General features: G+C 33.7%; 1 protein-coding gene across 1 annotated transcript; it reads right to left on the bottom strand.

Annotated features, from left to right (window-relative positions):
* Nucleotides 1-2,253: 2,253 nt before the first annotated feature.
* On the bottom strand, nt 2,254-12,397 carry LOC115874172. The gene is made up of 2 exons (XM_030889276.1): nt 12,374-12,397; nt 2,254-6,825 (listed from the first exon to the last, which is right to left on the bottom strand). Exon 2 carries the CDS (start codon nt 6,761-6,763, stop codon nt 2,852-2,854), a length of 3,912 nt encoding a protein of 1,303 aa, XP_030745136.1. The 5' UTR covers nt 6,764-6,825; nt 12,374-12,397; the 3' UTR covers nt 2,254-2,851.
* Nucleotides 12,398-18,892: the final 6,495 nt, after the last annotated feature.

Raw genomic sequence — 18,892 nt, 5'->3', positions numbered from 1 at the left:
AGTTAGTTATAATTAGTAGTTAAGACTTGTATAATACTTTTATATATGTACTTTTATTCATTTCCATCTGAGTTATACTAATTAATTATATAAACATTTGTTTTGAGATTTCATATCACTTTCACCTCATGAAATCTCTCATTAAGGGGGGAGGTGTTGTGAACATACATTTAATATGGTTATATGTATATGTATATTCGACAAATTGTATAAAATATTATTTTTACCCTTATTCTACGGCTATGCCTAAAGAATTTAAGGTACGAAAAATACCATCAACATTATTATTCTTCTCAGAAAGATGGGTGATGCAAATAAACAGAACCATTACCTTAAGATGAAATTTGGAAGAAATAGTCATAAATAGTTGCATCATTTTAGTTTTCCTTTGTAATTCGTTGTTTACTTTCAGACGCGATGTCTGGTTTCTATTTACTTAAGAAATGGTCATGTTTGTCCCTTGCAAACCTACCTGAAAATATTATTAAGAAATAGTAGGTACGCCCGTGGATTTTCGAGGGCATTCTCATAAAAGCACGGTCACAGAAGGGACTGGGGACATTCATAAAATTTTTCATAGACGTAATACTGCTAAATTTATATTTTGTATTAAAAGTTTAAAAATAAAAATTAATAACAACTTAGTAAGAATTTAATTATAAAAAAAATAAAGAATAACATTCCCAACAAGTGGTGATACGAGTCAAATAGAGAACTACAACATTTGGTGGCAGCGACTACAAGATTGGTGACGACGGTGGTCCAATCCAGGATCACGACACTATATACAGAGTAACCCAGGCCTCCAAAAAAGCTTTTTACCTATTACGTTTTTGGTTTGTGATTTTTATTTCAATCTTTACATAAGATCGGGGCCATTGTAACGCACATTTTCAAAATATTTTTGTCAACATAATAGGGTGATTCAAACCACAATACATATGCTTAATGCAGTTCATGAAGATTGGGACGTTTAACTAAATTTGATTGTCTGATTAAGCTACCTAAGTAATGGATTTGTAAATAAACGTAATATTCATTATTATGCGACAGAAATCCCATACTGTAGCACACAGATTTACTTTTAATGATAAATGCCCTCATTGAGGGACTAAAACGTAATTACCTCGTATCAGAGCCATCATAATACGAGAAGAAGACCGAAAGTCAAATCTTGTCTTATATTTTCAAAAAACACATTCTTTTCTCATTAAAATAAATATTGATTTTAGGTATAGGAAGTTATTAATAATACAAGATTAAACAACTATTAATAGTACTTCACAGGAAGTTATCATTGCGAACTAACTAAATCGTTACTAATTACTAATTTGAAAAGTTCTTTTTAAGATAAAAAAAGGTAAAACTAAACCTAAATTATCATTTGAGATTAAACGGAAGTTCTAATTACTGTAAGCTGCCTATTCTAAATAAGAAAAATTATTTATAAGTTTTATAACACCTCTAATTAAATTTGGATGAAAGAATATTTCTGTTTGCTGTAGGTACTTCAGAGATTAAACGGGAAGTTCTAAGTTTCTTCTTCTCCCAGGGAGATGTAATAAAAATGACTTTTTAAGTCAAAAGTCAAAAGGACAAGTTATTCCAAAAAGGACAGGTGGCAACCTAGGTATCTCTGAATGGAATTTAATGGCAAATCTACAACTTTAGTTTGAAAATATGTTCCTGCCACCTATGATTACAGAATGTCTAAAATGTGCTTTTACCATTGCCTCCATATTCTAAAAAAAAAATTGAAAGAAAAAGTCACCAACCACAAACCTAATATAGAACTGTTTTAGAAGCCTGAGTCACCCTGTAAATATTCAAAAGTAACTGAAAGTTTATATAGAAGTAACTGAAAGTTTAAATTGAATATCGACGTTGGAGTTGATTTTTCGAAAACTACCTACTAACGTTTCAACATAAGTATATGTGGGATATTAATTATATTATTATATTAGACCTTATAACAAAACTCATCTAACGAAAAAGTGTTAATGTAGTATATTAATATGGAGTAAAAATTTTACTAATTACTTTACTTTTACTTTATTAATTAAATTCGTTCCAAAAAACGATACGCCACTGGCCATTAGAACAATCCAAATGCGCCTAGTTGCTGGCTCGGTTGCCGGGGTCGGAAATTTTAGACTTCTCTGTCTCTTCTGTCTTTGTTTGACACATTGGAATGTTTGATACACTACCAACGAGTATTTATGTATGAGATGTTCGATCTATCTTTATAATGTCTTTGCTTAAATCACAAGTCATTTTGAAAATGACTTAAATTTTAACTCTTAAGCCAGCTTTCGAAATATGACTTAAAATCAAATGATTTAAGTCATTAAAATAATTTAAGTCAAAAAAAGACAAAAGCTCTGGTAGAGGGTGTGGGGGTTTTTGGCTTAACCGCCCGAGCCAAGAGGAGACAACCTGACTAAAAACCTAAATCCCACGATGTAGGGACCAGTTCAAAGGGTTAAGACGACAAGCTACCATTTCGTACTACCCGGCCTGGGCCAACCAGGCGGACTAGACAATCCGCTGAGGATAGGTCAGGTTACAGCAGGTAGAAGGTAGCTAATTAGTTGATTGCTTTTATAATAATAATCATAATAATAAAATAGTCGGTTTTTTCGAGTTGATAATAAATAAAAGGAAGCTTAAGTCATCATTAAAATTATAAAAACAATCTTAAGCTCCAACACCTCGTCAAGGTACTAGCTACATAGTTGGAGACCATTCACACACCCTTTCATTGCCACATATTCTCACACAATACATACTCACACGCATATATGTATATATGATATTTCATTTGCAGTGAATTATGAAAAATGATAAAAAATTATGTATCTATAATAGAATAGTGTCCCCAAGGTAATGTTTTTATAGATGTTTCAGAAATCGATCGCTTATCATCATGCGGGCTTAGACCAATTTTTGTTTGTTTGATTGTGTAAAGTTCGTGATTTTTAGACCGAATCAGGTTTTGTGATATAGATTTTTCCACAAACTTTTCGAGACATTCCACATAATCTTCAAACGTAACTTTATTTTTTATGACATATTTTTTAACTCCCTTGATTTTTTTAGTTATCCCCTTATTTTTTAAATGCATTTCAATTTCTTTCCGTTCTATTCCATCCTCTTCTAGTTTTAGTTTTTGCTGTTCTAGTTCTTCACTCGTATAAAATAATTTTGTTGCGTACATTTTGGACCTTAAACCAACAAAGTGAGTCATAATACGCCCGTTGTTTTCGTCTTTCATCATTCCCAAGACTTTTTTATTTACTTTAGGAATGCCATAAATGTTATCGGTAGCATAGTCACTTGTGTCAAAGTGCTGATAACAATCTCGCTTTATCATATCATAAACGTCTAAGTTTTTAATTTCATAGATAAGCGAATCTGTATCGGTGTAAATAACAGTACAATTATTGGAGAAATTTTTCAGCATGTAATCATAATGGAACTTATACGTTGTTGTTTTCGCAATGTCTAAAATGGACATTCCTACATATATAGGTTTATTAAAGTAAATCACAGACTTGGCCATTTCGATGATTATAAAGTTTTCGTTAATTATGGTAATGTTTTTAAATTCTGGGTTTGAAATAAGAGCCTCTGCCCCATATCGACCTTCCCATTTAGTTACAAGTTTAAGAGAGGAATGGTTTCTTATATTCTCCATGGTCTTGCCAAAGACAGCGTTATTCATTAACTTAAATAAATTTTTTTCAAAGTCATTTTTAGCTTTCTGTCTCAGGACTGTGTTTTGATCGATGTAACGTTTTAGCCATGGAGACTGATGAAAGGAAATTCCCCTCTGGATATTAGTAACTTTGACTCCCAGGTGAATCGCTTGTTTTAAATTGCGGTAGTGAATTACATATTGTTCTTTTTTATGCAACGTTGCTAATAGTTTAGCGTTTTTAGATCCAGGTGGTTTATCATGTTCTGGACAGGGTGGTAAATCTGAGAATTTGTCATGTAATTCGTTGGGAATTTCCAGGTCGACTTCTAGAATATATCCGGTACGGGCATCGTCGGCAATTTCTAGGATTGAAGTCTTCAACTTTTGAAGTTTTTTTTGATCCAGCCATTCAAACCCTCCATATGGCAAGAATTGGGACATAGCCCAACCATATTGGTTATTTATGTCAAAGTACATAAGATATGAATCTTCTTTTGACGAATCATAATTATCCATATACTTATTGTTAGCTTCAGCATATCTTTGAGAGCATTGACTCAAACCTCCACGAATTCCTTTTTCAATAAACAGCACCATATCCAAATCAGTAAGAAGTTCGAGAGGACGCAGGTTAGTTTTTGACATTTGGAATAACATGACTTGCCAAGCGTATCCAGGTAAAGTGTATGAGTGTACAGGACACAGACCATATTCCTTATGGGCAGTGGTTCTAAATGTCTCAAAAACATCTGCCAACAACAAAATATCAGTCTTCATGTACAATTCCGAATAGTCCCGCATGGTTTTGCATTCAAACGAATTCCATACAGTTTGTGCATGAGCGTAATCTGTATCTTTAATATATGATTCTGTTAATGAATTATAAAAACTTTGCTTTTCAGGCAATTTAGCATAATCAAGTTTGGGCCAGTCATCCATAAAGTCGTATGGAAATATTCCTTTGCGACATAATAGAGAAAATTGCTCCCCAGACACTTTCCGATATTCAGATCGTAGAATAGGGTATTCAGTCAGATAAGAAGCAAGATCACTTAAGCCGGCGGCTAAGAATCTAAAACTGTCAATAAAACGAAACTCGATAAAATATCCGGGAATTTTTTTCGTAAACGAAATATACTTTTCTTTGTTTACAGGTAAAACGGAGATATTTCCCTTAGTTTCAGCCAAAGCTTTCACCACCATATGACCGTCATAAGAACTGAGATTATGGAATAATACAGGCACTGTTTGACTGTCCTTGTAATTTAAATTACACTTTTTATGGGCAGGACCGCGATATTTTCCAGTAAGATGACAATGATCACGAACCTTTATATTCTTTTCGTCAAAAGGCTTTTCACACACGTGACAATGGGTAGCTTTATTAAAATTATTACGTTGCTCGGAAGTTAAGTCCATCGGTAAAAATATTTTTAAAGCAGTAGAAATGATTTTAGCATTGTCCTCCAATTCTTTAACAAACCATTTCATACAGTCCTGTCCTGTATGAGATTTATAAAATGATAATGTGTCGTCATAGCTGCATTTTACATAATATCCAATGCTATAGGGTTCATGGTGCTGGTATATTCGATTATTTTCAGCAGGCCGTAAGAAACATTCAGTGTCGGCATATATAACGAATGGTGACTTTTCTTTAGACTTAACGTTCTTAAAACCAATACGATTATTTTTACCTTCTTTTTCAGGCGTCGTGGGAACTCCTCCACCAGTATTTAATTTCACACAATCTTTCAAATGTACGTTTAACTTTTCTTCGGAGTATAAATAGTGCAAACACCTATCGCAGAGCCACTTTTTTCCATTATGATTATTTATCTGTTTTGAAATTAAACGTGATAAGTTTTTAATCCATACGAAGTGGGTTTTAACAGGTAAAATATATCTGTCAATATAATCATCTTCATCATCTTCATCAACGTAATGGTCCTGTATCACTAGTACGTTAACATGCTTTTCCAGCTTATTTTTCGTCAAAAACGCTGGATAAACTTTAAAGTTTATTTCTTCGGAAGAGCTTTTAACTTTAAGATTTTTTTTCGTTTTGTTGATTGAGCCTGTTGTTTTTTCTGTTGCCTGTTTTTTTTTCTGAGTTTGTTGTTTGAGCCTGTAAATATTAACGGAAACGTCATTTTGTCTCTCAAATCTTGGTACTTGTTTCTGGGTCATTGGAAATTGGATTCCTTCAAGGTTCAGTACGTCCTTAGGATTAGGATATGAAGATGTTCTATCAGCAACTTTTGAGGATAAGGGGGGATAAAGGGCACTAGTAACAGCCCAAGCAAAACACATATCATCACTATTTTGAATATTTACGCAAGCTTTTTTACTTTTAATTGATTTAGGAAGATCGATATAGCTACCGGCATGTAGAGGATTATATTTGTTTATGTTTACAGATAAATTAATTACTCTACTCAGAGCCCAACCGGACGCATTTTCTTGGAAGTCGCTTAATTTTACAAGTAAAGGATCTGTGACATGTTCCTTAAACCAGATATCGAAATCTGTATCCTGGTACACTGGCGCATTTTTGGTATTTAAGTACTTGAATTCACTCTGTATCTGATCGGCTTTAGCCACTTGAAATTCACCACAAAACACTGTATTAATTTTGAGAGAGAATTCCGGTTTCAAAATCTTTTGGATTTTACGTTTAAACACAAGAGCACAGTCTTCTAAAAATTTCGTAGGATCGATATGTTTAATATTAGTAACAACACCGGTTCGAACCCTTGACTTAAACGCAGAATTAACATCATCCCACTTTACTCGACGACTAGGTGCTTCCTTCGTAGATTTAATTCCTTGTCCTTTCTTTTGGCAAGCCTTAAGCTGGCGACGTAAACTTTTTACGTCTTTTAAACAGGTCTCTAAATGCTGCTTTTTACCTTGGGTTTTGGCTTTTTTCATTTTTATACCAATTTTGCGCACTGCTTTTCTGCATTCGGTTAGACCCTCCAGAAGGGCTTCTTTATTGTTATTTGCGGCTAACTTTAAAAGGTGTCTTATATGTTCAATCATGTCAGTAAATAAAGACATTTTATCACTTTGATATAACAGGTCGCAAGCACTAATTATTGCTATCTCTTATCGGTCTATATCTGAAAAAAAAAACGTGATTGCTTACTAATCATCATATATACCTAAGTTGGGGAGCACAACGTATAAAACTAGCTTCCCGTGGGAAACTTCATGAAGGAAAGGTGCCCTTGAAGATGTTTTATCAGAAAAATTATGTATTCCATTAATTTTTACGGTGACACCGTCAGAGATGTTGCGTTTGTTTGGAGTACGTTAAACAAAATGGCCGCCATAGCAATATAGACAATGTGCCCTATCGTCGCCGCTATTTATCCGATTTTATTTTTTTTTAGCTTGTTAGAAAGGTAATGTAAAGAGGAAAACAATTAATTCTTGAAAGTATTGCGAAAAAATACTATTTTGGTTGCTGCTTGGATTTAAAATGAAAAAAATTGAAAAATATTGTGTAATATTATTTTTACCAAAATAAAATATGGTCTACGTTATATGAGTTCATGTATTTAAAAAAAATTAAGTGATACATTTGCACATATATATTAATAAAATTACAAATCGGCAGCATCACTATCAACTTCATCACTACCTTCGTCGGCAAAATCAGGCGGATGCAAATTATGACAAGATGATTGGTCCGCATTACAACTACACATTTCTGTGCATATTGTTTGCTAAACATTTACATGGTGGTGAACATGATTTTTAAGACACGAACATCTAATCAGTTGAAGAAGAGACTCTGGAGCACATGGTTCTTCACACCTAACAGGGGTAAGCACTCCTTCTTCCAAATACCAGCCGTATCCAACTGGACTACATTTGGTTCATCATCTTTTGACCACACAAAGTTTTGAAGGTTAGCTCTCTTAATTGCGGGTACAAGGGAACTTCTAATGGGGGGTAACTTATCTCCAAGGGCTTGTTTGATAGTAAACATTGACCATCGTAATTCTGCAAGTGATTTTGTTAGAGTGCTTGCTTCATAAACTCGACAAATAAATATTTCTAGCTGATGCAAAACATCATCAGGTACTAAATCACTGGTACCAAGTTTCTGCAAGGCAGTAAGTTCTTCTTCACTCGCTGAAACAAATGCCTCTCAGCATGACAACTTTCCTTTTCCAAACAAACTTCCGGTGGTGTCACAACCAGATATTGCATGAAACCCGGGCTGTGCTGAAGATTTTAATGGTCCGAGTGAAACATATATGTTTTTAACTGATATTGCCTCGCCTGACGATGCGATGGTACAAAAAAGGTGTTTTCGGGAAGCATTGCATAACCAGTAGTGTATCTGCACCTTTAACTTTCGCATTAATAGCATGAAGTATAATTTTTGTGTCGGCTTCTTCTTGAGTACTCTTTAAACAATCCAAAGAGCAGTACGTCGCAGAAACTTCAGTGCGCCATAAAACAACATATTTTTTTGCTGATATCTTGGCATGACTTAGAATTGTATGTGCAAGATAGGTGGTTAATTCATCCCTGGTACGAGTATGTGACAACAAAAAAAAAGAAATTGAAAAGTCTTGCATACTCAAAATATATTCCAAAAACTGACACTGATGGCATAAAATAATCTGTTTTTAGCTTAAGATGGAATATCATCGAATCTATCATTTTTTCGCAATGCATGTTAGGAATATTTTTTTTCAGCTAGTACAAATTCCTTTCAACTTTTTACAACCTTTCGATCAAAATAAGATAAATTGGAATCGGTTCAACAGGGACCGAGATATGCCACTTGGTTCATAATGAAGCGACAGCCATCTTGGATGACGTCATCATAGCCACACGCAACATCTGTGAAAGTGTCACCATCGACCATTATTGGACTACATGGTTTTATCTATCGATTAATACTACTAGTACCTTCCCTTCATTAACTTTCCCACGGGACCCATAATGCTTCCGTACTAATACATATCCAAATCGATTTTCTAATAATTGAAAAGCTAACTTGGGCATCTCACAGGGAGCGCCGGCGCCTGCATCGTCTGCGCTGGTCATATTTATTTTTCAGATTTGACGAGTACTTTCAGCTGTGCTGTCAATCTGCACATGTAAAACAGCATATTTAATCATATAGCTTGTTCGCGCGAGGATGGTCCGTTGCGTAGACGCACGGGCCCAACAGAGTCGAACAAAATCATTCGGACGGATCATCTGCGCCCATGTGAAAGTATTCATATAAACTCATGGCACTTGTTCAATGTACGGACGATCCGCTTCATGTGAAACGGCTCAACAGGGACGATCAGTGTGGACGATCCGCTCCATGTGAAACAGCACTAAGGATATACATGGTGTTTCAAAAAACAGGTGCTCGTGAGGAGATTCCCCTTGTATAAATAAGATTTAATTTTCATATTAGCATAGGTCCGCTTCTGCTTTGTTTCGTAGCTACAGGAAGAAGCAGAATAAAAGAAAGAAGAATAAGAAGAAACGAAATAAAGCAGAATCGGACCCATGTTGATATAAAAATAAATCTTATTTTTACGTGAGGAATCTACCCACGAGAGATGGTACATGTATTTTGAAACACCCTGTATAGTACTGGCATAGTATTAATTGGGGAAGTCTATACAGGGTAGGCTGATATGTATGGGAACAGTCGATTATTAGGTAAATTATAAGAGGTACCGTAAAAAATTAAATATAAAAGTTATAGGGTCATAGGCTTTTTACCCCCTTAGGGTATGAATTTTAAAAAATCCTTTCTTATCTCACGTATACATCATAAAAGAAACCCCTGTGCAAAATTTCAGCTTTCTAGGGTTAAGGGTTTGGTCTGGGCGTTGATGAGTCAGTGATGAATGAATCAGGACTTACAGATTTATATATATGTTAGGAGCAAACACCGATTTCGGCCAATGGACGGAAAATATGGTCAAAACGCGTTCTGGCTGTTACCATTTTGCCAATGTCCGAATTATCGCTTTCTGGCTATTTAATGAAGCCCAGAATGCGTTTTGGGCCACCTGCAATTGCCAGAACGCGTTCTGTTTTCTACTGCGATTGCCATAATGCGTCGCCGATTTTATGCGAGTCTCAGCTTGTAAACGATACCACCGGAGCTAGAGCCTAGAGCATTCATTTAGTATTTGATCTTTGTGCGGGTTAGAAAGTCGCTAGAAAGTATCATGGAGGACCTTAAATTATGTTTTAATGATGAACTGCAAAAAGGCATAAGTGATAGCAATGATCGTAGCAATATTTTTACAAGAGAAAGATACGACCAAATACTTACGGAGGTGAAGGCGGCAAAAGCTTGTAAAAGCAACGGTGATACAATATCTTCGAAACAAAGACGGCGATTAAAAAGGTATATTTTAAAAATTGGCGAAACCGAAAAACTAATTGAAAGGAAGACAGACGAAACTGCCGAACTACGGTATTTTTGCATGACCCACGAATTGTTTGACATTATTCATTCCGCTGATGTGGAGGCAGGACATAAGAGACTACGAGGTATGTTTTTTTTCAGTTTTTTTAATGGACTCAAGATCTACAAGTGTTTTTATTTATTTTAGTTATGAATTCTGAACTCAAGAGAAAATATTGTAATATAACACGGCAAATAGTTGAAATTTATTTATTACTTTGCAAGCAATGCCAATTAAAACAGAAAGTTCTACGAAAAGGACTAGTGGTTAAGCCAATTTTGACAAATGAAATGAATTCTCGCTGTCAAGTAGATTTAATTGACATGCAAAGTGAACCAGACCAAGAATTTCGTTTCATCCTAAACTATCAGGATCATTTAACAAAATTCACCGTACTACGAGCATTGAAAACAAAGACAGCTGAAGAAGTTGCCTATCATTTATTAGATATTTTCTGTTTATTAGGCGCACCTATGATTCTACAAAACGACAATGGTAGAGAATTTGCAAACCGTATAATCAAAAATCTTGCTGAAATGTGGCCCGGATTAAAGCTGGTCCATGGAAAACCTCGCCACTCGCAGAGTCAAGGGTCCGTAGAGAGATCAAATCAAGATGTAAGGGACATGCTGGTTACATCGGCTAACCATGTAACAACCTTTATTTTTTTACTATTTTCGGCTAACCATGTAAACAAACCTTTATTTTTTTACTAGAATCGAAAAATGAATTAATATATAGGGTGTTCCATTACAAAAAACATAACTTTGATGTGTAACTTTTTTTGGGGACACCCTGTAGAACTCTACATAATTTTAGAAAATGCATTAAATTGACTTACATAAGTTCACAAAATTTCACTTCAATATAAATTTTTGTTCTCCTTGCAAAAACCGCGTCATATATGACGCGCCACCCTGTATAATTCGATTTCAATGATTAGAATATAAGCAGAATAGGTATAGCTTATGCATTAGATTTATTTATTTCAATAAATTTACTTAGAAAAAGAATTAAAAAAATCAAAACATTAAGAAGGAAATTAATTAAGAATTTACTAAAATTACTAAAATAAAAAATTAAAAGCAACAAAAAAAATGGGTAAACATTTTAGTATTTTATCTATAAAACACAATACAGAAGGTTTCACATTAATACGTTCACAGTAATTGAATTCCGAGGTAAAAGTCTCTGGGCACTTCACTAAAGGTAAAACTCTTAAATCAGAAATGATACAAACACGAATGAAATCAATAAGATAACAAAAAAAAATATTGTAAAATCATTCCAAATCCGTCTTAAATAAAGCAACTACGATAGACCTTAAATTCGCAATCTTATTCTATTTTTAGCTGTTAAAATGCAACTAGTTTCGAGGCTTTAGGTACCCCACAGAAGTACCCTACCATCAATCACCAAAGCTAAAAAACACCTACCATTTCAGACATATTATACAAAAGGAATTTTAAAAGTTATACACCCGCGAAAGTAAATCCTGAAACTATGAAACTATCTAGAATACAAATGTATTTTATATTTTTAAGCTAAAAGGTTATTTAACTCAACTATAGCCTGGTCCAATAAGTCTTTCGAAAATGAAAAGTTTGATTAAATGTTTTAAAATGAATTAGTTGTTATTAGAAATTGAGATAATTAAAGTTTAATAGATTATTGAATATAGTATTTTTTATTATTATTGTACAATTTATAATTTGTGTAAATACTTACTTGTTAAAAAGATGATCGAGTCTAAGTTAATTTTTATGTTATTTATTAAAACCCTTAAACTAATTGCATTTTAACACAGAAGTAAAACAAGTTTGTGAATTTAAGTATTTTCGTACCTAGTTGTTTTATTTATTAAGATAACTATTTTTATCAACGTTACTTTGAATGTGGTAGTCAATGATGCAGTATTAAAACTAAAAGAGTTTCGGACTTCCATTGTCTTTATTTATTTTGCTTACACAACGTTTCGGTCAGTGATATAAAAATAGACAATGGAAGTCCGAAACTCTTTTAAAATACTTTTATGCACGATTATCTTTTTATTCCGTATACGGTTTATCTTTTAAACTAATAACGGAGAAAGAAAATAGAATCAACTAGAATAGAATAAACAAAGAATAGAATAAACTACCACTGGTTAAACGTATGTTCTTTTTTCTATTAGAAAATCGATTTGTTGCTAACATTTAAACAATCAAGAGACATGAATACTTACCGATAGAACACGAAAAGACACAATAATATTTTTTGTGGTGCAATAATATTAATCACTCATATTATCATGTTTTGATAAAATGCATCGATGAAATCGCCCTTGTTGATTGGTTGTTAAACTTATCAGACCTCAAGCTATTGGTTAATTTTCCTATCATGTTTTGTATTTATATCGATCTACTTTTTGTTTTAATTAATCTTACTTAATATCTAGATAAAAGAAATCTTGACGTCATCATCGTCATAACTATTAATACAAATATATTATATCCTTTGTTATAAAATAAACGGTATTATTGTATACTTCAAGGTCACGCGTTCTCGAACTTTTATACAAAGCATTCTTACTTCATCTGGTCTATCTCTCTTTTGTCTGTCTATATCATCGGCTCCTGTGATATTTTTTGCAAATTGACACCAAATGTTGAAGTATAAAATGTAATGGTGCAAGTAAACACTCGGCGAGGTGACCCGAGGCCGAGACGAGGCGAGGTGACCCGAGGCCGAGACGAGGCGAGTGTGTACTTGGGGCTCTCGCGTCGTCTCGGGTCCTCTTGCCTCGCATTCTGAACGTTTTGCACCAAGTACACGCTCGCAGAGAGAACCCGAGGCGAGACAAGGCGAGTGTGTACTTGGGGCTCTCGTCTTGCCTCGGTGCCTCTCGCCTCGTCTTGGGAGCGCTCGGTCTAGAGGCGGTCTCCAGCACGAGTCAAAGGAGACGAGAGCTACAGAGAAACTAAATAAAAGAGAGAAACACAATAGATTCTATAATTCTCTATGGCGAGTAGGTATGGTTAAGTAGGAAGTCCCGCGATAATATACAGATGCTCTCGGGAAGAAGTGTCTAGTCCTAGCAGTCAACTATTAAGCTTGACCAATCAGGTTGGTTAGCGTGGTTATTTGGAGTGTGTTAATTCATTCGTGTTTGTCAAAAACTCTAAGGTGATTGGTCGGGCTTAACAGTTGCCTGCTAGGGCTAGACACAAGTCTCTCGGGAGATCTCGGCATTCCTTAGTTCGTCTTCTCAACTGCTTTTGAGTCTTTTGAGTCTATTTTCGGTATTTAAATTATTAAAATGTAAATATATAATTAATACAGTGGATAAACGACTTTAGTCAAAGTACCGAAAAATCTGTTAAGAGAACTGTAAAAAAAATTCTTTAATGGTCACTTTCCGGGCCGTTGAAAGAAAAACGCGTCTATTAAAAGCTATGCACGAAGTTCTCATTCAGTTTGATGGAAAGTCCTCAAATTCAACAACAAAACGAAATAAATCATAACAAAACGAAATAAACGAATCACAACAAAACGAATCACAACAAAACGAAATAAATCCATTTTGAGATATTAACAAAAAATGTGTCCTTATAGGTATAAACATGTCGTTATTGCGTCCTTTAAACAAAGAAACTCATAATGTACGTGAAAGATATTATGATACAGACTTTCTATACACTGTTTTCGCTTTTTTGTCATCATTAACATAAGAATTATTAATCTAATTAAAAATTATTGATTAAACTTTTTTATCCTCAGTTAAAATTTTAATGTAAAATAGTTTGTTTTAATATTAGGTAAAATAGCAAATATTTTACGTTTTTATGCAGCATTATGTTTTTTTTAAAGTTTAATACACCTCACCTCGGCAGCATAAAGTCGAATACACAGTTTGTTTCGATCCTTGGCAGTTACGTCATCATTTTCGACGATATATCGGTTTTCATGATTTTTTTCAGGACAAACACGGACAATAGAATGCTAATCTGTGGCGTAAAAGCCAAGGATAAAAAAAAACGTATATGAGTACGTAGGTATATGAGTAGTCTATACTAATATATACAATCCTTGTGACTGACATACTGATTAATCACGATCCTGCTCAAACCACTCAACGTAAGAAGCTCAATTTTGGCATACAGGTTGATTCTAGGGTGTAGAGGTTCGATAAGAAGGGATTTTTCGAAATTCCAGTTCCAAGAGGGTGAAACCACCCCTCAAATATTACAATATTTTTTATTTAAAAAACGGTAAAGTTTCCGAAAAAAACGCTTAAACACGTATATTTTATTTTGTTTTTTACATATTTTAAGATTTTTTAAAAATGTATACAGGGTGTTTCGAAAAATCTGGTCATTGATTAATCACGATCCTGCTTAAAGCGCTTGACGTAAAAAGCTGATTTTTGGAAAACAAATTGACTTTAGGGTGTAGAGGTTCGATAAGAAGGGATTTTTCGACATTCGAATTCTAAGGGGGTGAAACTATCCCTCAAATATTAAAATATTTTTTATTTAAAAACCGGTGAGTTTTTCGGAAAAACTCTTAAACACATGTATTTTATTTTGTTGTTTTACATATTTTAAGATTTTTTATAAATTTATGCAGGATGTTTCATAAAATATGACCATTGAGTAATCACGATTCAACTTAAACTGCTTGACGTTTAAAGCTGATTTTTGGCAAACGGATTGACTGCGGAGTGTAGAGGTTCGATAAGGAGGGGTTTCTCGAATCTCAAATTCCAAGAGGGTAAAAACGCCCCTCAAATATTACTATATTTGTTATTTAAAAAACGATTAGTCTTTCGGAAAAACGCTTGGACAAGCATAATTTATTTGGTTTTTTTACATATTTTGAAATTTTTTAAAAAATCACACAGGGTATTCCAAAAAGTTGGGTAATTTCTTAACCACGATTCTGCTTAAACTGCTTGACGTAAAAAGCTTATTTTTGGTAAAGGGATTTTTCGAAAGTCAAATTCCAACGAGATGAAACTACCCTTCAAATATTACCAAGTTATATAATAATATCGCCATATTGTTTTTTCTCATGCTGACATAAATGTGAGAAAATTTTATCCAGTTTGTATGTTAATGGAAATTCTTGCTTAGCTTTATCATCACCATTACAAATGAGTAATTCGATGCGAACGAAGTCGCTGGTACACGCTAGTAGTTCTATAAAATACCAAAAAAACAATGAAAACAAAAATCACAGGCGGATTTATCTTTTTCTGTTTGAAACTAATATATGCAATTTGATCTTGTGGATTTCACTGGTTTTCTTTATTTTCTCGACTTTCAGGTCGGCTTTAAATTGGATTTAAGAAAAACTTTTTTTTCCCAAAAGTGTTACTAAATTTTCCCAAAAGTGTTACTAAATTTATCTCGTTGAGTGCCTGATTGTTTTTATTTTTACAAAATTATTCTTCAGAATATAGTATTTATTTATGTACTGCAAAATTTTATTGGTGTGTTTTTGCGCTATGTATCTCAAGGCGCCTCGCTGGACCTCCCATTTTTTGTGACGCCTCGGGTCCCCTCGGCGAGTGTGTACTTCCAGCATAGTAAAAACGTGCAATGTTTGTTAAATGGTAAGACAGCGTTCGATAGCGTCTACTGTTAAATGCTTTTTATTGTTGTCTATATGGTATTATATTAATATATAGCCAGGAATGCTCTTTTAAACGAGCCTTAGTTCATTGATTTCGGATTACCCAGTCCGGAGTTGTTAACATTTAAATAAAAACAAATCTAACTTCTCCCATGAACCAACCAAAAAATTCACAATTTGATTAAGATTATGAAAAAATATATTTTGTTATTTGCCATAGCAGTTGCGCCCTCTAGCAGCCATTCTACAAACTTGAAAATAATTTCCAGAAATTTCTGATGGTCTCTTTAGTTATAAATATTTTTTTCCGCAACCCTAATACTTTTCGAGATACAGCACAGGACTATTCTTACTGGAAGACCCTCTACAAATATTAATATTAGAATCAAAAAATATAACAGATTATGAATTGCTCTCCGTAGAATTCCGTATAAGCCAAAAATGTTTGCTATTCTCCTTAAAAGTCAAAAATATCTTTCTAAAAAAATATTTCATACTTCTAAGGTTCTGTAGACTCAACTTTTGGCCAATCAAATTCGACGGAGAGCAGCTTATGATCTGCCACATTTCTTGCGTCTAAAACTCGAGGTGGTCCTGTTCGAAAGTTCACATATATATGATCAATTATTGCATAGTTCCTCTTTTTCCCATTTTTCAAATCGTTTTTTGTCGATTCTTTAATTATTTGCTTCAGTTTATAAGGCCTAAATTTTAGCTCTAACTCAGCAATTTTACTTTTATATTTCTTTGAACTATAGTCGATATTTATATCACCCGTAAGCAATATCTTTGCATATTGGAACTTGTGCAGAATTGTTTTAGTTGAATTTAAAAACGATCGAACATGAGGAATGTTTTTGTACCTTGACGTACGATAAGCGACCCCAATTATTATAGATGAACTATCTTCATCGTTCGAAATTTTCAACCATAGTTGGTCAGAGAATTTGTCGCTATAAGTTGCCACTACTTCATGTTGTATAATTCTTTTTAATATAATGGCAACACCACCTCGTTTTGAACCATTATACCGATCGCATCTATGTATTTCGTATCCTAACAGTTCACCTAGAAACAGTTCAGATTTAACTGATTCGTTTAAAAAGGTTTCGCTAATACAGAAAAGATCGAAATTTTCGTTATGTATATATTCAGATATTTCTTTTTTATGTTTAGGCCACGATCTAGCGTTTATATGCCCAATTTTTAGACGATTCATGTTGGTTTGAATTATGGCTTTTGAAACCTTCTTAAATGATATTGTCTAAATCAACATTTTATTTCAATTATAACAAAACAGCTAAAATTAGTCTATTAGCTGACAAAACAACTCATATTGATATATTTTATGGGAGAATTTTATAATATATATTAAGTATTGTATATATTAAGTATATTATACAAAATAAATAAATATATATACTATTATATATTAATAATAATAATAGTCTCCCTTATACAGCATTTGCACTTTTTTTTATATTTTATTAAATTGTTAAAGTTTCGTGTCATATTTGTATTTTAGCAGTAACCAGTCAGGCTCCTACACCGTAGCAGGCGATGTGGAGTTTCCAATTTCCATGTATGAATAACATGTCGAGAATATTTTACTTTGTATAGAAATAATAATTTCTAATAAGAAAATAAATTTCCTATGCTTATTATCCTTTGTTTTTTTACTGAAGTAAGAACTGGTAAATATATGGATTATCGGAAATATAGAATCAAAAAAGTTGCCATTCCCCTTATGTTTAAGGAGACTAAGTCGAATTTAGACTTGTTGTTTGACGATCAACTTATTGATTACATTTACGCTCTTTATAAATTTCAGATTATACTAAAGTAGTTTGATCGGTAAAGAGCGTATTCATTGACCGTGGCTGCCATAATTTTCAATCGTCTTGTAGGATTGTCGCACCAAAATATTGCGTACGACCCTACGAGGTGAACTATACATTTCGGGTGGTAGGTGCCAAAAGAGCCAAAGTGCTTTCACCCCAATTTATATGAAGATCGCTATCAGCAACGGTGGCACAGCCACTTTTTCCACTATGTGCGCATAGTTTTCTCTTACGGTTTAGCCAAAAAACGAGTTCTGGTCGATTCGCGCAGGGACCTTATTCAATAATACGCGCAAACCTATGTATGGAACGGTTCGTCCACCCAGACCGTCAAGGCTGACTATCTGTGTTAATTTTTACATATTTTATCAAACCAGCGTTGCCATTTAGTAGGTATTTCCCAAATTATGGACAATTTAAAGTTGATTTGAGGTTTTGTGGAATTAGTTCTTCTCCTTCGAAAAAATATTTCTTAAAGTGACAATGCCACCCGGGCTCCCCTGGCCCAGTCCGACCCTTTGCTTGCTAGACTAGACCCATTCGGTATACAAGAAAAGTAATGCGGCTAGAACTAAACTTCAACCACCTATTATTGCCTCAGGATTGTGAATCACTAGTACTCATTGTAAGGCTGAGTCGACCAAGTAAGTCGTAACGAAAATTAATTTTCTGCTATTAGCCAAACACCAGATCATACAAAATTCATATACAAACATTAATTTTAAAAACAAAAAATATAACAGATTATGAATTGCTTTCGGTAGAATTCGTATGAGCCAAAGAAAGAGTCATTAAAAATAATAAATATATTTTTAAATAAAAAAATATATTTCATACTTTTAAGAATCCATAGAATCGACTTTTGGCCATTCAAATTCGACGGAGAGCAGCTTATGATCTGCCACATTTCTTGCGTCTAAAACTCGAGGTGGTCCTGTTCGAAAGTTCACATATATATGATCAATTATTGCATAGTTCCTCTTTTTCCCATTTTTCAAATCGTTTTTTGTCGATTCTTTAATTATTTGCTTCAGGTTATAACGCGTAAATTCTGACTCTAACTCAGCAACTTTACTTTTATTTTTCTTTGAATTATAGTCGATATTTATATCACCCGTAAGCAATATCTTTGCGTATTGGAACTTGTGCAGAATTGTTTTAGTTGAATTTAAAAATGATCGAACATGAGGAATGTTATTGTACTTTGGCGTACGATAAGCGACCCCAATTATTATAGGCGAACTGTCTTCATCGTTCGAAATTTTCAACCATAATTGCTCAGAGAA

Source organism: Sitophilus oryzae, unplaced genomic scaffold, assembly GCF_002938485.1.
Source record: "Sitophilus oryzae breed Bouriz unplaced genomic scaffold, Soryzae_2.0 scaffold_1234_pilon_pilon, whole genome shotgun sequence".
Lineage (NCBI taxonomy): Eukaryota > Metazoa > Arthropoda > Insecta > Coleoptera > Curculionidae > Sitophilus > Sitophilus oryzae.
The sequence above is the reverse complement of the archived record's forward strand: the minus strand, read 5'-3'. Positions and strand labels throughout refer to the sequence as shown.

What these genes read in the sequence shown, in the direction of transcription:
- LOC115874172 (XM_030889276.1), bottom strand. Translation starts at nt 6,763, where the DNA reads ATGTCTTTATTTACTGACATGATTGAACATATAAGACACCTTTTAAAG.